The sequence below is a fragment of the Triticum urartu genome, chromosome 6A (assembly GCF_056163025.1).
Source record: "Triticum urartu cultivar PI428250 chromosome 6A, HENAU_Tu73, whole genome shotgun sequence".
In the NCBI taxonomy this organism is placed as follows: Eukaryota; Viridiplantae; Streptophyta; class Magnoliopsida; order Poales; family Poaceae; genus Triticum; species Triticum urartu.
The window spans coordinates 307,915,903-307,940,252 of NC_141878.1; the positions used below are offsets into that span (position 1 = coordinate 307,915,903).

General features: G+C 45.7%; 1 protein-coding gene and 1 long non-coding RNA gene across 7 annotated transcripts; one reads left to right on the plus strand and one right to left on the minus strand.

Annotated features, from left to right (window-relative positions):
• The first annotated feature begins 5,814 nt into the window (after nucleotides 1-5,814).
• On the plus strand, nucleotides 5,815-11,824 carry LOC125513474 (uncharacterized). 3 transcript variants are annotated; one of them, XR_015608130.1, is made up of 5 exons: nucleotides 5,815-6,631; nucleotides 6,708-7,409; nucleotides 9,725-9,913; nucleotides 11,094-11,256; nucleotides 11,432-11,824. It is a non-coding gene; the product is annotated as an uncharacterized LOC125513474 (long non-coding RNA). The 3 variants fall into 3 exon arrangements; XR_007285945.2 differs by having other exon boundaries at nucleotides 5,817-6,631; nucleotides 11,094-11,824; XR_007285946.2 differs by having other exon boundaries at nucleotides 5,817-6,619; nucleotides 11,094-11,824.
• LOC125513476 (uncharacterized) lies at nucleotides 7,403-15,558 on the minus strand. 4 transcript variants are annotated; one of them, XR_015608128.1, is made up of 7 exons: nucleotides 15,245-15,558; nucleotides 14,290-14,414; nucleotides 12,098-12,295; nucleotides 9,701-9,907; nucleotides 9,532-9,622; nucleotides 9,038-9,140; nucleotides 7,403-8,868 (listed from the first exon to the last, which is right to left on the minus strand). XR_015608128.1 is itself a non-coding variant. In XM_087527882.1 (6 exons), the coding sequence occupies exons 3-6, from the start codon at nucleotides 12,152-12,154 to the stop codon at nucleotides 9,136-9,138; spliced, it is 360 nt and encodes a 119-aa protein (XP_087384008.1). In that variant the 5' UTR covers nucleotides 12,155-12,203; nucleotides 14,290-14,414; nucleotides 15,245-15,558; the 3' UTR covers nucleotides 9,038-9,135. The 4 variants fall into 4 exon arrangements, 2 of the variants coding, with proteins under 2 accessions (XP_087384008.1, XP_087384007.1); XR_015608129.1 differs by having other exon boundaries at nucleotides 14,290-15,167; XM_087527882.1 differs by lacking the exon at nucleotides 7,403-8,868 and having other exon boundaries at nucleotides 12,098-12,203.
• Between the last annotated feature and the right edge of the window lie 8,792 nt (nucleotides 15,559-24,350).

Here is a 24,350-nt window from a genome sequence, read left to right on the forward strand (position 1 = left end):
TTGTTTCTTACATATGAATGCAGGCAGATTTTAAAATGCTTTGTAGCCTAGACTGATGCTCACACACCACCTGAACTTCACATATGAATGCAGGCAGATTTTAAAATGTTTTGTAGCTTGGACTGATGCTCACACACCACCTGAACTTCACATGGCTGTAAGAAAATAACAGACAAAAGGAAGTTCAACAATACCATGGCTAGAAGTTCGGCCAACCTTTTTACAGCAGTAGATAGGCCACCTTGAGAGCAATTCACCGGGGAGCTAGGAGAGGAATTCCATGGCAATCCATGTCTTGCAGAGGGCATGAAGTTCATTTGCTTGAAGCAAGAAGGTCATGTAAGGAAATATTGAAGGAGTAGGGGAGAAGAGGGAGGAAGTTCATCTACTGTTGCTATATTTGAAGGCGTCGCCGATGCCACCTCCATCACCTAGTTGCTCCGTTGGCCGCGCCATTCACCGTAGCTAGTCTCGGGGTCGTCATCTGCTCTGCCAAGACGTCGGGCGGTGAGGATGGAAGGAGGGTGAGGCTTCCGGAAGTCCATGGCGGCTTCGCTGCCTCCAGGTGACGCGGGCTCCCTCACGCCGGCGTCCATCGTCGCTCGCTCGCCCGCGCCGGTGGTTGGCCAGGAGGTGGAGACGGAGGGGGCGGAGCTCGATCCGGTCGGCCAGGATCTGGAGAAGGAGGGGAGGCGCTGGATCTGGCGGATTTTCAGTGGCGAATCACGGCGGAGGCCAGTGATCGAGGGGAGGAGTGGCGAGGAGTGAGGCTGGGGAGGAGCGGCGAGGAGGGGGGTTGGGGGGTGTTTTGATCGGGATCGGGGTCCAGGTGGGATTTGATCGGGCCGGGCCGATAGTTTAGGGAAATTCGGGAACCTGTCTTCGGGCCCTATATAGGGCTGTTGTGATCCAAATAACTATTCTAATCCAAGGATTAGAATAATGTTGTCCTATATATATATAGTGTTACTATTCATCACCCAGGGTGCAGAATAAGTTATTCTTCACCCGAGGTAATCTTACGATCATTTCATAATTAAATTACGTTTCGAATTTAAATAGTTACATTCCTATTGATTCAATACATAAAATTTGACATAAGAAAAATAAAAATATAGATCATAAGACAAGAAAATTTGCAGTTTATGTGTATTTTAGACTATGTTTTTACGTTTGTGATTTTACATAACATAAAATATTTTTTACGACGATTATATATTTTCTTACGGTCCCTTTTTGCGTCGGAAATACGACAAAACTTACGGGACCTAAATTACGGTGCATTGATGGTAAAATAGAGGGGGTGAAGAATAACTATTCCTCACCCAGGGTGGCGAATAGCGCGACCCTATATATATAGGATGGGTCTATTCTAATAACACCCTTAAGAGTCTTATTCTAATAACACATTGTACCTTATTCTGCTAACACCCCCACCTCCATGCCGCTGCCCCCCCCCCTTCTACCGCAGGAGCGGCCGGGAGAGCCGCTGCCCCTCCCCTCCCTACCTCCTTTCGCGGGAGCGGCCGGCAGCGGTGCCGCCCCTCCCCTCCCCGCTTTCTCCCCTTCCCCTCCACACCTTCTACCGCAGCAGCGGGCTGCGCGGGTTCTTCCCCAAATCACACCATCCCCAGAGCCGGCGTGCACCCGCCACCTCCTCCCATGGATCTACATGCATCTTGGTCAATGAGGGCAAATGGTTCCAACGGTGAAGCTCGACCTTCTAGATCCATGGCAGCAGCTATGAGGGCTGGCCTCAGAAGCAGAGCTCCAGCTGCCGCCTTCCCATGCTCTTCGTCGATCTGCCCCGCGGTCGCGCCGGACGGTGCCGCCTTGCTTTCTCTCCTTTTTCCCTCCTTACCCTCACTCCATCTCTCTCGTGTTGTAGGTGAAGCCATGTCCATTTGAGAAATCTTGTCCACCCGCTGTTGCTCTGGATTCGGCCGTCACCATGGTTTCTTGTGTCGGATCCAGCCACCGTCAGCCAGATCCGGTGCCCACCTAGCTGCCCGGACAATTTCTGGCACCTCGCCGTGTCCCGCAGCAACGGGAGACACCGCCATGCTCCCATCTTCCGCCCCTGCACCAGCAGCTGCTCAGGGCGTCGTCCCCCAAATGCAGCTCGGTTGCCGCTCCCCGTGCAGCTCGGGTGCTGCCTTCTCTCCTTTCTGCTCGCCATGCCGCTTGGGGAGGAAAGGAGCGATGGCGGAGGAGCGCACTCATGGCGGGGGCAGAAAGGAACAGGTGCAGTTCACCCCATCGAAGGAGGCAAGGAGCGCGAGCGAGCTCCCTCGCCCGATGCCGGCGATTTTGGCTTCCTCGTGCAGTTTAACAGGGCCACCAATGGCCTTCCCGCGACGGCCAGCTGCAGGCAGTTTGGCCAGCATCGATGGCCACCACTCTGGTCTCTCCCCCTTATCCACATTTGTTCATTCACACAGCAGTCCGACAGCTCCACCAGCGGCATGTGCAGTTCACTCCATGTGAGGTGAGGTGCTCCTCCTCGATGGCCGAAGAGTTCATAAAAAGGATTGTGCCCCATAGTATGCGGGTGTTGTGGTCCTGCGGCTCAGAGATGCTCGCGATGCCGTTCGGAGGTTGTGTGCGTGCAGTACGGCGAGCGCCATCTCTTCCCATTGGTAGGTGAACCATGGTGGTGCCGCTCGGAGATGCTCGCCATGCGGTTTGGGGCTTGTGTGCGTGCAGTCGAGAGAGCGCCATCTCCATCTCTTCCCCTGTGGTCCGTCGACCATGATTCTGCAGCTCGGAGGCGCTCGCCATGCGGTTCAAGGCTCATGCGTGTGCACTCCGGCAAGGGCGCCAACCATGACATGCAGTTTTGGCGACTCTTGCATGCGGTTCAGGGCTCGTTCGCGTGCAATCGACGAGCGTCCTTGCACGTCTAAGTGCAGCGAGCGTCCATGCGGTTCAAGGCTCATGCGTGTGCACTCCGGCAAGGGCGCCAACCATGACATGCAGTTTTGGCGACTCTTGCATGCGGTTCAGGGCTCGTTCGCGTGCAATCGACGAGCGTCCGTGCACGTCTAAGTGCAGCGAGCGTCCATACACAACAGCGCTCTACCACAACATTCAGATAAAGACGATTGCCCTAGTTTGGAAAATAGATAGCTCTAGAATCTACTCCTCACAATCGTTATATGCTGCTCTTAACTTGTGTGTGTGTGTGTTGTTATGCTTGTCTTTAGCTCGGCTCTATGGCAGCTTCATGACCCCCCTAGGTTGCATGTGTTCCTCTTGCTGTAGCTGGTAGTAGCTCATAATATTATTTTGAAAAAACTTGACAATCTTGTAAAAGAAAAAGTATCTCTGACACTTTGTGTTTGTTGTGCTCTAGATAAGAACATTGCACATTTTTTATGTAATAGAGATTTCCAGAATAATCTAGGATAAACTATCTGATATGCTTCAAAGAAGAGTAGAAGCAAAAATTGAACAAGGTTGCTGCTGAAGCTTTTACATTGAGGACTGAGAGGAGCTGTTAAAATATTTTCCTTTCTTTTTGCCTTTTGGCAATTCACCTATTTTGCTCTGGAGTTATCTTAAATATTTCGATGTGATTGAGAAAAAGCTTTTGAAGTTCACTATCAAAATGAGCGACCCTGTGCTTGCAGTACGTCCAGAGAGCGCGTGCGGTTTGGCGGGGCAGGCACCGCATTGTGTCATTGCGTGCGGGCATTTAAAAATGTGCAGTGGGTTGTATTTTGTGTGTGATGATTGTAACGTGGAGATAGAAGAAAAGAAAGGGATGCAATTTTGTTACACTGCATCATGGGTTATTGCTCAGTTTGTAAAATCTTTCTTTGTAAAAGCAGTGCGTTCGGTGAACCGAAGAAGTATATTTTTTCAAAGTATTGTAGTTTATTTTTGAAAATCCGTGTGGTCCGCTTTAGAAAGTCTGTGTGGTTCACTATGCAATTTTTTCAAAAAGAAAATCAGTACACTTGAACCGTTCATGAGGTTCACTGGCCTCAGTCCTGTAGTCCAAAAATCCTTTATACTTAAAAAAACAACAAGGAAAAACCATGCAGCTCACTTTGATTTATGATGTGGTTCATTTCTCCCAAAAAATTAAATTGCACTCATGTGTTAAAAAAAGAAAAATGCATTGGGAGTTGCAGTGCACTTCGTCATCGCGTGCGGTTCACTACACTCAGCTCGGTAGTTTAGATGAAACTACAAAATAAAATGTTAGAAAAAAATATTAAAAATAATGAATGGATATGTATGTTTTGAAGCTCACTTTGTTCTCTCACGAAGTTCGCCATAAAACTCCTTTGTGGTTCACTTGGTGATCCGAAACAAAAACACCTCGGAAAGCAGCTCACTTCTCATTACATGTGGTTCACTTGCTCAGTCCATGTGGTCCACTCGCCTGGTCTACGCACGTAAAAAATAGTGAGTTTCAAAAAAAACTCACGCGGCTCATTTTCGGTAGTGTCGCGGCCCGTTTACGGTAGTCTCGAGGTTCACTTTTCGAAAGTGTTGTGGTTCACCAACGATCGACATGAAGTGCACTCTACCTCATTTGGAAAAAAAAACTCACGCGGCTCATTTTCGGTAGTGTCGCGGCCCGTTTACGGTAGTCTCGAGGTTCACTTTTCGACAGTGTTGCGGTTCACCAATGATTGACATGAAGTGCACTCTACCTCATTTGGAAAAATTTACGTCCTACAAAAAAATCATGCAGTGTACCTGTCTATCCGATGAAGTGTGGTTTTTAGTTTGAAAGCAGTGCACTCCACCTCGTTTGGGAAAGTTTACGTCCCACAAAAAAGAAAACATGCAGTGCACTTGTCTGTCCAATGATGTGCGGTTTTCTGTCTGATATAGTACATACGACGATTTTGGTGTCGCGGAAAAACAGAGTGTCAGCATTTCGTTAAAATCAAAATTGCTCTTAAATCATAAGGAATCAGAGAGAGTATTCTATATGAAAAAGTTGCGCCTCATCGATATCTTCCCAATGGCGTATAAATTGAATCATTTCGACCAACGATTTCTAAAAATTTCTTGAAAAAAGGCTGCTGCCTCTCGTCGTCAACCGCACGATTTTTAAAATTAACTAAAAACCATAAGGAATCTCAAAAACATTTTAACATATGAAAGTCGTGCCTCGTCCTTAGCTTTCCAACGGCGTATCATATGCCTCATTTCGACAAACGGTTAGAAAACCGGAGCGAAAACAGTACCAAAAAGTTTAAATTTTTTGAAAAACAGAGTTTCGCGATTTAGTAAATTTGAAACTGCTCTTAAACCGTAACGAATTAGAGAAAATAATAGATATGAAAAAGATGCGCCTCGACGATATCTTTCCAATGGTGTATCATTTGCTTCGTTCCGACAAGCGGTTTAGAAGAAATCACGAAAAAATGCTCGCTGCCACTCGTCATGGGCTGCATCATTTTCAAAACAGCTCTTAAACCGTGAGGAATCTCGAAAAGTGTTCAACATGGCGAAGTTGCGCCTAATCCATAGCTTTCCAACGGTATATCATACGCCTTGTTCCGATAAACGGTTAAAAAACTAGAGCAAAAACAGTACTTAAAAAACACTGCGTACAGTTTTTTATGACACGAAGTTCAGTAGTCTCTGTAATGCAGTGCTTTTGCTAAAAAAAATGCAGTACCCTCGCGTTGAGCATGCAGTGCCGAAGTGTTATCAGAATAGTTATTTTAATAATATTATCAGTATAGACCGGCTGTATATATATTCTGTTTCGTGTAATAGAATATTATTCTGTTACCATTGTTGAACTGATGAATTCGAGCTGTTGTATTGTTGACGTCATTTCGTTGAACTGATGGTTTTATTAAAAGGGTAAATAAGATCTCCCTCCGCTCTCTCCACGTTCCGTCGGCCACTCCAGCCATCGATGGAGCTGCTCGCGGCCAATCCCTCCACCCACCAGCCTCCCTCCCGGCAACCCCGACCCCATCCTAGGTGCGGCGATAGGCGACGGTGGCGGCGCTCGCAGGGGCGGCCGCCAGCGGCGATGTCGCAGGACATCGACGCGCCTAAGATCCCTGGCTACTCGAATGACTTCATGCTCGTACGCCCCCCTCCCCCCTCTCCCTCCTCCCCGCCTCTCCCGAGTGAGTGGAGCAGCTGGCCCCGGTTCCTGATTTCAAGCCCATGGCCGGGTGGCCGGTGGAGCCCCGTTCTGGCGGGCGCGCGACCGCGGAGCCTCTCGATTCTGAACCCGTGGCCGTGTGGCCGGCGGAGCTCCGTTCTGGTCAGGCACGTGATCTTGGAGCCTCCCGATACAGAGCATGTGGTCGGGTGGCCGGCGGAGCTCTGTTCTGGCCGTTCCTCAGCCCGTGCGGCGCCAACGACCCTGTCCACCCGGCGCCACCAACCGTTCTCCCCCAACGGCCTCCTGCAAGCACAGCGATGAGATGTTCATGTCGTCGTCTACTGCAGTTCACTATTTTGTGCTTTTTCTGAAGATAAATGGAAGTGCAAATGCAATCCGCTAGTGATTTGCTCTTGAGGTTCATTTTACTTATGTTTGTAGGAAAAAAGGTTGGTGTGCTTCGGTTGGATGCCCCGTTACTAAAAAAAATTGTTGAAAAACTGCAGTTTGTTGTAAAGATATACAGTATGTTTGAGTGTACGCCCTTTTGCTCTCTACCTCCACTGTCCATAGTTTTGTGGTATTCTCTGAGTATTTGTCAATGTATGTCTAGGTGCAAGTGCGATGTGCTACCAATTTCCGTCAGCATATTCAGGACTTCAGGCAGACTGTTGTTCAGCCCAAGCAAGCCACTAATCAGTTAAAGGAAATTTGGCAGCGGACGCCTGCTGACTTTGTCAAAGTTAACTTTGATGTTGCCTTTTATGCGGATACTGGACAGGGAGCCTGGGGGTGTGTTTTTCGTTCAGATCAAGGTTATTTCTTGACGGCCAGACAGATATATGCAGCACATCTTGGGACCTCTGCATGCCGAGACGATGACAGGTTTGAGGGCAGCAGAAGCGAGTGATGAATTTGGCCTACACAGAGTGGTACCCGAATCTAACTCCAAAGTCCTTGTCCAAGCTCTGAACTCTGATGATTACGACCGGGCCACGATTGGCGTCCTGTTACACGAGACGTGTAGTGTATGTCATGCAAACTTTGAGTCATTTAGTTTCAATTTTTGTAAAAGTGACTGTAATAAGGCGGCCCATGAACTAGTCATGTTTGGCTTCAGGGCAAGAGCTGCTGATCTTTCGTGGATCGAGCAGGCTCCAGACTGTGTTTCGGTGCTGGTCGCCAGCGAGATCGCTGCGCGGGTTTGGTAATAGAATGAATTTTCCGGTTAAAAAAAGAAGCTGAGAATTGCCTATAATACAGTGGAAGATTAACAACGAGAAGGCTGAGTTTGAGCAAGCTTCCTTCAGAAAAGGTACAGTTCGTTGTCTCTGACCTCTTTCTTGTCTGCCTGTCACTAGCTAGCGATGTTTTTGTTATGATTTTTTTTGTGAAGTTCACCCTCGGCATGGACAGCATGTCATGGACCCTCTGTTCCTAGGGGCTGATTGTATTTTTATGAGGGGGATATTATTCTTTTTAGCAGTTCATCACGCCATCGTGTTAGTATTGTTGAACTGATGAATTCGAGCATTTACTGATACTGTCATTTCATTGTATTGATTCTGAGGACAAAATACGAATCTTTGAAGCACTAGGGGGGTAACCATTGCACAAGACTTCATGTGTGCCTTCATCATAGAAAATAGAGTGAATATCTCTAAGGTTGAATAAATGAATCATACAGAATATTGTCAAAACCCCGCATTTTCTCACTAAAACAAACTTATGTACTTGCATACGACCCTCTTTGAACCTGGACGGCACCTACTGCTCAACTTGGACGATGACAAGTGCTCAACTCGAACGGAAGACTTTGTCGTTGCTTTTTAACCATGAATGTTTCTAAAGACACTGGGAATTACTTCAAAACTGCTTTATACTCCCTCCGTCCCAAAATAAGTGTCTCAACTTTGTACTAACTATAAAAGAAAATATTTTATGTGTTTTCTTTTTGAACTTCTAATTTTTCTTTTGCATCAAAGTTCTGCACTTCATTCTTTCTGCTTAACCTTTTTATGCTCTAAACTTTCACAAGCTATTTTTCTATCAGTAAGTGTTCTTTTCTTCCAGGCATTCATTTTTTGTACCTTTTGCACAATAATATTCAAAATTATGGTACTAGAGAGTTTGTACTTCTCAAAAAATAATCACTCAGAGCTCTTTTTGTTTTAGTTTTAAATTTTCCTTCTCATCCTTACTGACGGCGTCGTCGCCATCATACCTGCATGGTTTATATAGTTGAACGGACTTATATTTTTACCATTCCCTTGTTTTAAAAACTTCTGTTTTCTTCTCCACACTTTCTACCGGACAAGTCTTGAATGATATTTTCACTATTTTTCTTTGTTTTACCTCATCGAACAGGGGAACAACACATTATAAGAAACAAAATACACATTTGAAGAAACAAAATAGGGGGATAACCATTGCACATGATCTCATGTGTGCCTTCATCATAGAAGAATAGAGTGGATATCTCCAAGTTCTAAGGTTGAGCAAATCAAACATACATAATATTGTCCAAAAACCCGCAATTTTTCTCACTAAAACAAACTTCTGTACTTGCATACAACCCTCTTTGAACTTGGACGACGTCTAGCGCTCAACTTGGACGATGACCAGTGCTCAACTTGAACGGAGGAGATTGCCGTTGCTTTTAACCATGAATGCTTCGAAAGACACTAGGAATTGCTTCGAAACTTCTTTATACTTTTCAACATGAGGGTTCTCTCAGCTGGGCCAAGAAGTAACCCATACATATTATTTTTATTCTGCAAGAACGAAACACTACAATAATTAACAACTAATCTATCAGTACATCCAGAACAATTTCAGTTTTTAGAACAAACTTCCATTGATGTGTTAAACTCCGAATCTGTATATAGGACATGATGGGTCTCAGGCTACTTACAAAATAGGTTGCATTAGGGGAGAAATTACCTCTATCTCCTGCCCGGATAGAGGATACGTACTTCCAATACACGAACAACAGAACTGAAGTGGCTCTTGTCACCGATCTGCAGTCGCTCCAGCCTCCCTCATGCTGCATTCAGGGAGAAAATAAATTAGTTATAGAAAGGGGATTTAGAGAGGAAGAGAAACAGAGGGGGAGGGCATTATAGTGAAGTGCAAGATCATTATTTACTTGCAGCTGAGAAATGGATCAATGCTTAACTATAACGAAGTGCAGACATGGTGAAAAAGCATCAAAATGTTGATCAACTAATACTAAATTCTCTTAAAAAACCAACACTAGCATGTATTATTTGCTTAGTCTGGGATGGACTGTCAGAATTTCTAAAGGCACTTAATTACCTTTATTGCACACATAATATTGCAGGATTTCCTCAAGATTTTGCACATTTAAAGCACAATGCAAAGATAAGAACACACAACTTGAACTAAGAATCGAAATGAAAGTTGGGGTAGCATGCCTGTGAGAGGGAGGTCGAGGGCAGCAGGGCGTGCAGTGGGCCAAGGACTTAGTTCTACGGGGCCGGCAGCGGCGCTAGCGCGCGAAGAACCCTAGCCATAGTAGTTGGTCCATCAGCGAGCAAGAATCAGAAAGAAAATGTTCAAAGAAAAATGAGACGCCATTCTCACTGTGTGGGTGCTCAATGGGTGCAGCGCTGGGTGAAAATGGTAGTCGCAGTAACACTTGGACTGCGGTGATAGCTCGACTTGGACAGCTCCCAATGATTGTGGATCCCCTGGCTGCTGCAAGTTTGACATGGTGAAGATGGTGCAGCAGCAAGTTCGACTTTGTGCGATAACTTTGCTGCTTGAGAACCTGGGGTGTCCGTCCTTGAACTGCAGGTATGTAGATTTTCAAATGATGAAAGTCACAAAAGTGAGCTATTTTTGTTTTACTTCAAATAATTCAACATGAAAAATACAAATACATATAAATATTTTTTGTGCCAAAATCTAAAGCAGATGTCAGTTTGACCTTTTTAACTACTTTTTTGCACAAGGAGATGATGTTATTGAACTGGCTACGTACATTCAGTTTTACCTAGTATGGTTGTACTAGTAATGCAAGCACTGCTTCCAAGGTTTTATAGAGATCAGTAGCCATCCAACTATGAAATGCATGCAAACCAATCTGCATACACTAGCGAACATTGAAACAAAGAACCCCTGTTTCTCAACTTTGAACTTTTGTATGGGTTTTCCCTCAACTTATTGTATCCGTGAGTCTGAACTGATGCAATTATATAAGAATACCAAACATTTATGACCTGAACCTGAAAAGGATCCAAGACAGGTTGCCCTGGAACTGCAACTTGTATCTTTTACTGCTCATCTTTAACATTAAGAAAGTACTAATCAGTACTAGTATTTGTGTAAGTCATACTGATCAGTACTGCTACTTTCCGTACTGATGAGCACTAGTACTGATCGCTAACACATAGAATTTTTCATCTAGTTGACTTTTAACATTATATTAGAAAAAGTGAGCTACAAAATAAAAAACTAGATTAGAATAGATGCATTGGCTTATATTAGAAACAATGAGCTACGAAATAAACAACCAGGTACGAATTTGCTTCAAGTCAGGTTTTCTATTTTTTGAATTTGATGCATGTTGCAGTATAGGACTACTACTGGTTTGCAAGTTGGACTTGAGTACTTTTAAATTGTTTGCATAGTTTACTGCCGAAATTTGAACCACAAAGGAACACATCCGCATTACTAATTGTATATAGCAAAACTGAACTTTCTGCGTCTACTGTTGTTTTTACAGAGTGGACTTATGTTTTCTTATATACTTGAACTACTAAAGTTTTTGAAAATTGCCACTATCACACATGTTATACTTGAAAACCCTTGCCAGACTAGGCACCCATCCTGCACAACAAATCATCCCCCAAGTAAATTGTAGTAGCCTCTCTCTCTATGTCTCTTTTTTGCATCTCTCTCTCTATGTCTCTTTTTTGCATCTATGAGAAGTCCCCCGAAGAACTCCTGAACTTTCAGTTGGATCAAAATCTAGATTACAAGAAAAATGGCCTTCATGGATGGCAGTATGTGAACTGAAGAGTAGGAGAGGAGGAGCACGAAGGTGTTTCTCACCAATCGTGTTCCTGATGGCGTGGTGGATGGCAAGAATCGTTGGCTGAACAGGAGGTCGATGCGTCGTGGAAGGAACTCTAGGGGTACGTTTTGTTATGAGGGTTTGCATATGGATGAACCGACTGGCCCATTTTTCTTGTACTGAACCTTCTTTGTATGGAAGCTTGTTTTCCAGAAATTTAAGACTATGCAAATACTATGTACAATATGGACATTTAGTAAGTCCGAACTGATCTTTTTGGCACTTTTTGCACCAAGGTAATAGAAGTGAACCTGTGACGAAGAATAGAAATCAAAAAGAATTTTTTTGGAGGTGGAATAAGACGTCAGAGATCGGGTGGAGCGGCTACACCTCCTCCTCTGGACTGATTCTCTGGTGAAGTGGAGCTGATGGAGGCGGAGATCACGAGCAGCGCGATTTGGCCACTGCAGGGAATCCTAGTGACTACCAAGTCATCCTTGCTATTCCAGGATGACGTCCAGAGCACTGCAATGGGGGTAGAGGAGCCGGCGTCGCTGGAGGGAATCGCGACTAGAGCAAATAAGTTTAGACAGAAGCTATTTGCTTTGTATTCCTGGTGGTGTTTATTCAGCAAGGGCACCAGGGATGACTAAGCAAATAAGTTTAGCCATCCCTATGTTGTTTATTCAGGATCCATGCAAAGTAAAGTAGCATCTGTTGTCGAAATGGATGGTTATAGGTTTAGACAGAAGTTAAGTTTCAGCAATGCCCTTGTGGTAAAGCAAACTAAAATGTATCATTTTGCCTCAGGACTCTGCACATTTAAAGCATAATGCACTGAAAAGAACACACAAGTTAAACTGAAAATAAAAATAAAAGTTGGGGTAGAATGCCTGTGAGGAAGGAGGTCTAGGGCAGCAGGGTGCACAGTGGGCTAAGGACGCACAAGGAAGATGAGTTACCTCGTCGCTAGGCTGCGAGGCGACCTCCATCTTGGAGGTCCTCGGGTTGGAGTGCATCGGCAACGAGTGGTGGGGCTGCGACAGGGGACAGGTTGGAGCGGTGGCCCTGCAGAGATGATGACGACATGAGGTGTTGCGGCTTGGAGCAGCAACAAGAGAAATAGAGGAACCGCCAACATGCTGCTGGCAAGGTTGCACCTGAGGTTGGAAAACATAGTTAATTAATTAACTCATCTAATGTAATCATCCAAGAGTTCTAGTCTTGGGTATGTAGAACACTAAACAAAATTTTAGAAATGGAACTGAAGTAGAATACGAATTTGAACTAAACGAAAATATGAAATTAAACTCAGCTAAAATAACAAATAGTTGAACCTTTCTTTTAGTTCACATATTATCATGAAATAGTACCAGACTGTAAGGTTTAATACATGAAAGCAGAAATATATAAGCAGGCATCGCCGCCGAAAATACTTAGTGCACCAGAGAACCTGCACTGCTAGATTTGTTGAGAGAGTACTGAGGGCAGTAAATCCCCATGGCAGATAGGTAATTTTAAGTTCTCTATGAACCAACACTGCTGGATTTGTTAAGAAAGTACTAAGGGCAACACATCGCCTCCAAAGGTTTTGGGTGCAGGACAAAACACGTCGTGCATGGCCGCCTAGGATGCGTCCATTGACGCATCGCATACTCAGAAACTTCAGGAGGCGCTTCAGGACTAGCCAAACCTGCTTATTGGAGAAGCCAAGAGGCTTCATGGCCTCTAACACTTTCTAGTAGCATTACCATAGTTGGAAACCATGGCGTTTAATCAAATGGTTCAGGGATCACTCCCAGTCAGTCCCACTGCTACATGTGCTATAGAGAACATGAATATAAAGCAGACAGTGACTCATCAATTTTTCTTTACGATATATCTAACCTTACGGAATTTTCAAACTTGCACTGACGATACTTTAGGTGATATATCTAAACTATACAGAATGTTGAAGAAACTCGCTGCAAATCATTACTTATTTAGGTGATATATCTAAACTTACATAATTTTGAAACTTGCACTGACGATATTTCTGCACACACACCAACTATTTATGTGATTTTTCATGGACTGTCGATAGATTACACAGAGAACTAATACTAAGTCTGGTACAAAAATTTTCTATCACGTAGTTGAACGGGCTCTCTTCGTAGTGGTGTGTGGCCTGGGGTGGCGGAGGTGAACTGCCTGTGCGCTGAGGCGGCGGAGAGTGACACCAGAAAATTCGCCCGCGACACAGCACGGGCGCTTCGCCGAGAGGATGCCACACACGGCGTGGTGAGTGCATGAGGCGGCAGCGCGAGAAGGAGGGGTCGTGGCGATGGTCAGGGCGCAGGGCCATGTTGTTGGCCGGTGGTGTTGGTTAGGGAGCAGGGCCACGGCGATGGGTAAACAACAAAGTATTTTGCAATCAACCAATATAATCCAATATCAACTGGTTGAAGTGAACTGAACTATTATGTTTTTGTTTTTTCCATTACACACACTGAACTTATCAAGGGAGATAGAAGTGAATTGAAGGGATCTGAATGCTGCAGCGGATCTTGGCTTCAATAGATCATGGCAATAAGTAATATTCCTCAGTCCAAATAAGTGATTTTTTTGTTAAGCAGCAGGAGCAGTTTACATTGGGTTTGGAACTTTGAATTAAACACATCAGGTAGGGGGTGGCCATCTATCTATCTACAGTGGCATTAGGTGTGTGTATTCCTGTATCAAAGACTCAATTTTTTGGTGTGCATATCAAACTTTTTTAAGTGTTACTCATGGCTAAATAGATAGAATGTGTATGTTTTGTCCAGTACACCATGTTTATGTTGATCAGTACACCATGTTTATGTTGATCACTACACCATGTGATGCAATTACAAAGTCTATTTCTTTCTGAAACAAGCAATATTCACAAAGGACCTAATTTCTAGGATCAGAAGGCACTTGTCTTGAACTGACAGATTTACAACAAGTAGACCAAATTCGCGAACTAGATTAGCCGAATTTCTACACACACAAAAATGCACGGTGGGAACTTATCAGACAGGAGCGGGCGAACTGCACGGTGCATCGCTGCAGCCGTCCTCATTTTACTTCGAGCTCCTAATGGTGTTGCTCCTACTTAAGAGGAGAGTAGGGGAGGTGGAAGACGGTGACTGACCTGCGGATCCCACCGGCGGCCACCTGCTAGAGCTCCTCACCGTCTCGGAAGTAGAAAGAAAGGAGAGTGTGCATGCATGGCGACGTCGTCCTTGTCGTCATGGAGAAGTAGGATTGCTGGAGACACTGCAAAGCAGCACAACAATATTACATGTTTTCTAAAGTTGAGTAAAACATGTTTGAGATTATCAGAAGTACACATATCGTATCTTTCAGCAGATCAACTAGTATATCTGAATGTGTACACATAGAACAACTAATTTGAATGGGTCTCCATCATGGCTAGAGAAAAGGACTTACAGTGGCTGATATCAATTGAGCAAAGAAAACAATAGATAAGAACGATGCAATCCAGCGAGGAATTTTGTTATTTGAGCTTGAACTGATTAGCAAAACCACCCATCTATTATTAGAACTTACAAGGAGAAGAATATGCACTCCTGCATAGTGTGAAGCTGAACCCAAAATTTATCAAATGATCAACTGTTATTTGGGTTGTGTGAGCTGTAGAAAAGAAACCAAATGTATCACCAGGCCAAGTTCTGAACTGAACCACTGGGCGTTCAAAGTTCTGAACTGACCCTCTTTGAAGCTGAGAGAACAAAGTCGCACGGGGTTGACAGGGGTGTTGACACACAGGGTTCTCCTTGTGGTGTTGAACGGACATCGGTGGCGGAGGTGAACGACCTCGGTGGCGGAGGTGAACGGCCTGCGTGCTGAGGCTGTGGAGGGCAACCCCGGAACATGGGGCCGGGGCACGGCGCGTGTTACAGGAATTTCTTTGAACTCCCATGGTAGTAATACATGGACTTATGTGATGATAGGACGATAAACATTCTGAAGTCATCTAAGCTACAACATTTGGCAAGAACAAGCTACCTACAAATGAACATGAAACAAAGTAAAAAAAGATGCTCCACTGCACTGAGTCAATTTAGCAAACACATGGCGTGCACCTCATGAACCGGTGGTTGAAGTTGATGGAGCAGAGCAGCATCGAATGGCACCAGCCACTAGCTTCCATGTGCGGGGGCAGGGGGAGGAAGAGGTGCCGGGGGGCATATCCAGTCCCGTACACGACGGAGGCAGGCGATGGGCGATGTTGGTGGCAGGTGGGTGGCGCGACTGGAGGAAGGCTGGCGGGAACGTGAGATGGAGGGTGGCCGAGGGCGCGCAGGATGGAGGATGGCTGGCGGGCGCGCCGGGTGGAGGGTAGCCGGGGGCGTGGGGGGTGGAGGTTGGCCAGCGGGCGCGCGGGGTGGAGAGTGGAGAGTGGCTTGCGGGAGCGCGGGATGGAGGTTGGCCGGCGGCGCGCGGGGTGAAGGGTGGCCGGTGGGAGCGCGGGATGGACGTTCGCCGGTGGCGCGCGGGGTGGAGGCTGGCCAGGGGGCGCGCGGGGTGGAGGTTTGTCGGTGGCGCGCGGGGCTGAGGGGAAGGACGACGAGTGGGAAGAGCTGGTTGTGAGTGGGTGATTTGAATTTTTTTCGCACGGGCGTACTGGTTTGAAGAAAATTCATCTCGTTCTCTATAGGACGCTGGAGTAACAGAATATTATTCTGTTACTAGTAACAAAATAGTCCTGTCTTATATATATATATATATATATATATATATATATATCATTGAATGTCTTGCACGACCATTCACACATACACATGTATATATCTATATATATACAGTTTGGCATATACAATTTCTCCTACAATCTATGGATCATTACGTATGGAGGCATTTGATACATCTCCAACGTATCTATAATTTTTTATTGTTTCATGCTATTATATTATTTATCTACGATGTTTTATATGCATTTATATAATATTTTATATGATTTTTGGGACTAACCTATTAACCTAGAGCCCAGTGCCAGTTTCTACTTTTTTCCTTGTTTTTGAGTTTTACAGAAAAGGAACATCAAACGGAGTCCAATTGACGTGCCAATTTTTGATAATTTTTTATGAACCAAAAGAAGCCCCCCAGAGTAAAAGAGTTGGGCCAGAAGAGTCCCGGGTCGTCCACGAGGGTGGGGGGCGCGCCCTACCCCCCGGGCGCGCCGCCCTATGTCGTGGACGACTCAGGCACCTCCCTGACTTGTTCCCGATGCGAAAAATTCCGATAAATATTGAAACCTCTAGAAAATAACATAGATCGGGAGTTCTGTTGCCGCAAGCATCCAAAGTGACCGAAAACCAATCTAGACCCGTTCCAGCACCCTGCCGGAGGGGGGAATCCCACTCCGGTGGCCATCTTCATCATCCCGGCGCTCTCCATGACGAGGAGGGAGTAGTTCACCCTCGAGGTTGAGGGTATGTAACAGTAGCTATGTGTTTGATCTCTCTCTCTCTCGTGTTCTTGATTCGGCACGATCTTGATGTATCACGAGCTTTGCTATTATAGTTGGATCTTATGATGTTTCTCCCCCTCTACTCTCTTGTAATGTATTGAGTTTTCCCTTTGAAGTTATCTTATCGGATTGAGTCTTTAAGGATTTGAGAACACTTGATGTATGTCTTGCATGTGCTTATCTGTGTTGACAATGGGATATTCACATGATCCACTTGATGTACGTTTTGGTGATCAACTTGCGAGTTCCGTGACCTCGTGAACTTATGCATAGGGGTTGGCACACGTTTTCGTCTTGACTCTTCGGTAGAAACTTTGGGGCACTCTTTGAAGTTCTTTGTGTTGGATGAATAGATGAATGTGAGATTGTGTGATGCATATCGTATAATCATACCCACGGATACTTGAGGTGACATTGGAGTATCTAGGTGACATTAGGGTTTTGGTTGATTTGTGTTTTAAGGTCTTATTCTAGTCCGAACTCTAGGATAGGTTGAACGGAAAGAATAGTTTCGTGTTATTTTACTACGGACTCTTCAATAGATCGATCAGAAAGAATAACTTTGAGGTGGTTTCGTACCCTACAATAATCTCTTCATTTGTTCTCCGCTATTAGTGACTTTGGACTGACTCTTTGTTGCATGTTGATGGATTGTTATATGATCCAATTATGTTATTATTGTTGAGAGAACTTTCATTAGTTAAAGTATGAACCCTAGGCCTTGTTTCGAAGCATTGCAATACCGTTTGTGCTCACTTTTATCATTAGTTACCTTCCTGTTTGTATATTTTCATATTACAAAACCTATGTCTACCATCCATATTGCACTTGTATCACCATCTCTTCGCCGAACTAGTGCACATATACAATTTACCATTATATTGGGTGTGTTGGGGACACAAGATACTCTTTGCTATTTGGTTGCAGGGTTGTTTGAGAGAGACCATCTTCATCCTACGCCTCCCACGGATTGATAAACCGTAGATCATCCACTTGAGGGAAAATTGCTACTGTTCTACAAACCTCTGGACTTGGAGGCCCAACAACGTCTACAAGATAAGGTTGCATAGTAGACATCAGCATTACAGTGGGTAATAGAATTCTCCTTTGGGATCTATGACCTGGTGTAACGCCCTCGATGCGGCTATATCTCCTACGTGTCAAAGCACGACTTAGAGGGATAACCGCATTGAAAGCATTGTCACAAGTGAGGTAATCTTCACAACAACCCATGTAAATAAATAAAGGGGGAAAGATACATAGTTGGCTTACACTCGCCACGTCACACAAATACATGAATAACATTACATTCATCCAATACACTCATGGTCCGACTACGGTACCAAAATAAAGATCAACCCCCAAATGCGACAAAGTCCCCGATCGCCCCAACTGGGCACCACTACTGATCATCTGGGAAAGACACATAGTAACGAGGAGAGTCTTCATTGAAACCCCACTTGAGCTCAAGCGCATCGTCTGGAGCGGTATCATTGGTCCCTGCATCTGGTTTAGGAAGGAATCTGTGAGTCACGGGGACTCAGCAATCTCGCACCCTCGCGATCAAGACTATTTAAGCTTATAGGTAAGGCAAGGTATCATGTGGAGCTGCAGCAAGCGACTAGCATATATGGTGGCTAACCTATTCGCAAAAGAGAGCGAGAAGAGAAGGCAAAAGCACGGTCAAACAACTATGATCAAGAAGTGATCCTAGAACAACCTACGTCAAGCATCACTCCAACACCGTGTTCACTTCCTGGACTCCGCCGAGAAGAGACCATCACGGTTACACACGCGGTTGGTGTATTTTAGTTAAGTTAAGTTTCGTGTTATCTACAACGGGACATTAACAAATTCCCATCTGCCCATAACCGCGGGCACGGTTTTCGAAAGTTCAAATCCCTGCAGGGGAGTCCCAACTTAGCCCATCACAAGCTCTCACGGTCAACGAAGGATATTCCTTCTCCCAAGACAATCCGATCAGACTCGGCATCCCGGTTACAAGACATCCTCGACAATGGTAAAACAAGTCCAGCAACACCGCCCCAATGTGCCGACAAATCCCGACAGGAGATGCACATATCTCGTTCTCAGGGCACACTCAGATTGTCTAAACTTCCGGTAGGCCAGCCCAGAGTTGCCCCTGGTGGCCACCGGCGGCTGACGAGGTGGACCAACACTCAGAGGAGCACTAGCCCGGGGGGGTTTAAATAAAGATGACCCTTGGGCTCCGGAAACCCAAGGGAAAAAGAGGCTAGGTGGCAAATGGTAAAACCAAGGTTGGGCATTGCTGGAGGAGTTTTATTCAAAGTGAACTGTCAAGGGGTTCCCATTATGACCCAACCGTGTAAGGAACGCAAAATCCAGGAATATAACACCGAAATGACGGAAACTAGGGCGGCTAGAGTGGAACAAAAAACCAGGCATAAGGCCGAGCCTTCCACCCTTTACCAAGTATATAGGTGCATTAACATAAACAAGATAATATTGTGATATCCCAACAATAAACATGTTCCAACAAGGAATGATCTCCAAACTTCACCTGCAACTAGCAACGCTATAAGAGGGGCTGAGCAAAGCGGTAACATAGCCAAACATCGGTTTGCTAGGACATGGTGGGTTAGAGATTTGACATGGAAATATGGGAGGCATGATAAGCAAGTGGTAGGTATCGTAGCATAGGCATAGCAAAAGAGCGAGCATCTAGTAAGCAAAGATAGAAGTGATTTCGACGGTATGGTCATCTTGCCTGCAAAGTACTCAGAGTTGCCTTGATCCTCGTAAGCAAACTCAACGGGCTCCTCGTTCACGAACTCGTCTCCCGGCTCTACCCAAACAAGAACAACAAGTAAAAGGAACACAATCAACCATGTGCAATTCTCAAGCAACATGATGCAAACATGGTATGATATGCGTGATGCGGTATGTGATGCATATGCATGATTTGCAAAGGAATGATTGACCCTGGCCTCAACTTGGAAATCCAAGAGTGCCACTGGAAAGGGGAGTTTTTTCGGTTGAAATCGATATAAAGATCACCGGAATCGGATGCATGGTTTGGAAATGGCAAGCAAAACAATTATGGCACCGGTTTGCGATAATCAGCAAGTAGCCATCTAAATGCACCAAGCTAAATATGCTACAGCACTCAAACATGACAAGAAAAATACATGGCAGGTATGCACTCATGATGCTTGACAAAATATGAACACTGAGCTACGGCTAATTCATCCATTAACAGGTTCAAACAAGCATGGCAAAAGTGCAAATGATAACAGGTTTCAGACAGTGACTTAACATGGCAAAAGTCTGGAATTTATCATCAGGAAGCAATCTTTACAGCATGAAAACTACATGCTACAGGAACTTAACATGGCAAATCAAGGCATGGCATGAAGCTACTCAAAGCACTTAACAAAAGTCCCTTAGTGACCTTGAGCCAAAAGTGATCAGAAAATACAATTGCAAACATGTGAACATAGCAAAAACACAAACAGATACAGACTTAATGAAAAACTGGAGCATGCAAAACAGTTAACGAGTAGGCATGTTTACGAGCTCGATGCACTCGCTACAGTGCATGGCATGACAAACTAAGCATACACCCATGAAGAGGACATGTCATAGAAGCTAGACATGGCAAGAACAACAACATAGCATGCACATATCAATAGCAACATCCTCGGCAAAATCGCTAAACATGTCAACAATTTGCCAGGATCATTTTATAGCAAAAGTAGAGCTCGATTGACTCAAGATAGGATGCTCCATAATTGCAAACAAAGACATGGATGGATAGAGCACCACAATATTAACAAAACATTCTTACTTATCATCCTCAAAAGAGGCATGGATCACTAGGAAACAACATGAACATATGGCATAAAAACAATATCAGGACAAGGACTTAGTGAAATTCTAAGTCCCTGAAATCAGCATCACCGAGTAAGCTACTTTACATGCTTGTGCTAGTCACCACAAAGGTCACAAAAATACATGGCATACACCCTGTAAAGATGGAATGGCATTAACAAAACACATGTAGAGCTCAGGATCATAGCATGCACACATTAATCATGGCAAAAATGACAAAAGGCCATTTACTGAAACAGATCTGACAAATTCATCACATAGCCCTCTTCCAACAGCATTTCGGGCATCAAGATGAGCTCAAATGAAAATGATGCAATGAGATGAAATGATGTACTCATCGAGGCGAACATTTTGATATGCTACACGCACGAATTGGATTTATGGATGCAGAGTTATGGCATGTCGAAGTATGCAAAAATTAACGAGAGGAGAGGGAAAAAGTCAACCGCTAGATCTAGGGTTCCTCGCGGCGCGTGAACCGAGGCCGGATCTGAGCTCACCGGAGCTCCCGCCGGATTAGACGAAGAAGACAGCGGCCGGCGGGGGTCGGGCGCGGGGAGGCCGGGGACCCGCGGGGCGGCGCGGCGTTCGGCGCGGCGCGGCGATGAGCGGCTCCGGTCGCCGAGTCGGCGGTGGACGAGGGCGGCAAGCGGCGGCCGACTTCCGGCGACGGTGGCGGGCGCAGACGGTGGCGGGGCGGCGCCGGCGACGAAGGCGATGGCGGCGGGGATCGGGCAAGGGCGCAAGGAGGCGAGGGCCTCGGGTGGCGGCGGCTCGGGCCAGGGGGGGCCCGCCTGGGCCCGGGCAGGCGGGCCGGCCGGGCGAGGCGGCGATGTGGTCTCCCCGGAACAGGTGGCAGCTCCGGGTTGGTCGGCGGAGGCGGCAGACATGTCCGATTGCGGCCGAACATGTCCGATGGCGCGCGAGGTGATTTTCTAGGGTTTGGAAGGAGGGGATCCGGGATTTTCGAGGAGGGGTCTATATATAGGGGTAGAGGGAGCTAGGGAGCTCCAAATGAGGTGCGGTTTTCGGCCACGCGATCGTGATCGAACGCTCTAGATGATGGAGAGGGTTTACATGGGTTTTGGGCTAGTTTGGAGAGGTGTTGGGCTGCAACACACACGAGGCCTTATCGGTCCCTCGGTTACCCATTGGAGTATCAAACGAAGTCCAAATGGCACGAAACTTGACAGGCGGTCTACCGGTAGTAAACCAAGGCCGCATGACAAGTATCAGACCAATCCGAAAACTTTTAACACCCGCACATGAAAAGAGGTAGAAAGGACCACCGGAGGAGATAGGAGCGCCGGAATGCAAAACTGACAACGGGGAAAATGCTCGGATGCATGAGACGAACACGTATGCAAATGTAATGCACATGATGACATGATATGAGATGCATGACAAAGACAACAACACACGGAGACAAAAACCCGACAACGAGGAAATGACATAACTTGGTGCCGGAAACGACAAGAGTTGGGATACATATAATGTAAATTACATCCGGGGTGTTACAACACTCCACCACTATGGAAGGATCTCGTCCCGGGATCTAGGGCTGGAAAAACTCCGGGTACTCAGAACGGAGGTGATCCTCGCATTCCCAGGTGGCTTCACGGTCGGAATGATGTGACCACTTGACTTTGAGGAATTTGATTGACTTGTTGCGAGTCTTGCGCTCAGTTTCTTCAAGGATAGCAACGGGGTGCTCACAATAAGAAAGGTATTCTTGGAGATCAGTGTCTTCAAAGTTGATGGTGCGGTCAGGGGTCTTGAAGCACTTGCGGAGTTGAGACACGTGGAACACGTCGTGCACGTTTGCAAAGTTGGAGGGAAGCTCAAGTTGATAGGCCAGATCGCCTCTCTTGCTGACGATCTTGAAAGGACCCACGTATCTAGGGGCAAGCTTCCCTTTGATACCGAAGCGACGAGTACCTTTCATTGGAGAGACGCAGAGGTAAACATGGTCTCTGATCTCGAAAGCCAAATCACGATGTTTGCTATCGTAGTAGCTCTTCTGGCGCGATTGCACTGCTTTGAGGTTATCACGAATGACTTTGCACATCTCTTCTGCCTCTGTGATCAAGTCGTTGCCAAGAAGTTGACGTTCACCAGTCTCTGACCAGTTAAGAGGAGTACGGCACTTCCTGCCATAGAGAATTTCAAATGGGGCCTTGCCCGAACTTGCTTGAAAGCTGTTGTTGTAGGAGAACTCGACATAAGGAAGACAATCTTCCCACTTCATACCGAAATAGATAACGCAAGCCCTGAGCATATCTTCAAGAATCTGATTGACACGCTCAACTTGGCCACTAGTTTGGGGTTCAAAAGCTGAGCTGAAATGGATGTTGGTGCCCATGGCCTTCTAAAAAGAATCCCAAAACTTCGAGGTGAAGATGCTGCCACGATCTGAAGAAATCAACTGCGGAATGCTATGAAGAGAGACAATCCGAGAAGTATAAAGCTCTGCCAATTGAGCTACTGTGATGGATTCTTTGGTAGGAAGGAAATGAGCCACTTTAGTGAGTTTGTCGATGACAACGAAGATAGCATCATTGCCACGCTTGGACTTTGGAAATCCAGTCACGAAGTCCATCTCAATGTGGTCAAACTTCCATTCTGGAATGGCAAGAGGTTGGAGGAGACCAGCTGGTTGTTGGTGTTCTGCCTTCACTCTTCTGCAGACATCACATTCATTCACGAACTGAGCAATCTCACGTTTCATTCGAGTCCACCAATACGACTGCTTGAGGTCATGGTACATCTGTGTACTTCCAGGGTGGATAGAGAGGAGTGAATTGTGAGCCTCGTTCATAATGACTTTACAAAGGTCACCTTTAGGCACAACAATGCGATCCTCGAAGAATAGAGTATCCTTGTCATCAAGGCGATAGCACTTGTACTTGGGTTGACTCTTGGCAATCCCAATCTTCACCTTCTTCACCATAGCATCAAGAAGTTGAGCCTCGCGAATCTAATCTTCCAAAGTAGGAGAGACTTGGAGGTTTGCGAGAAATCCTTGAGGAACAACTTGCAGATTGAGTTTGCGGAAAGCTTCACAAAGCTCGGGTTGGTAAGGCTTGAGAATCAAACTGTTGCAGTAAGCCTTCCTGCTCAATGCGTCAGCAATTACATTGGCCTTGCCTGGAGTATATTTGATGCTCGGATTATACTCTTGAATCATTTCGACCCAACGAGTCTGCCTGAGGTTGAGATTAGGCTGAGTGAAGATGTACTTGAGACTCTTGTGGTCAGTGAAGATGTCCACTTTTCTTCCCAAAAAGAGATGTCTCCAAGTCAAAAGAGCATGCACAACTGCCGCCAACTCGAGGTCATGAGTGGGGTAGTTTTTTTCATTGGGCTTCAACTGGCGAGAAGTATAGGCCACAACTTTCTTCTCTTGCATCAACACTGCACCAAGACCTTGAAGAGAGGCATCACAAAAGACCTCAAACGGTTTGGATTCATCAGGAGGAGTCAGAACTAGAGCAGTGACTAACTTCTCTTTTAGGGTGTTGAAAGTGATGTCACATTCAGGAGACCAAACGTACTTCACGTGCTTCTGGAGAAGGTTGGAAAGAGGCTTCACGATCTTAGAGAAGTTCTCAATGAACCTTCGACAATAGCTTGCGAGACCAAGGAAGCTGCGGAGTTGCTTCACGTTCTGAGGTGGTTCCCAATTCACAATTGCAGACACCTTCTCAGGATTCACAGCAATGCCCTTGGCAGAGATGATATGTCCAAGGTAGAGAACCTCATCGAGCCAAAACTCGCACTTTAAAAACTTGGCATAGAACTGATGTTCTCTGAGCTTATCCAGCACCAAACGCAAGTGCTTGGCA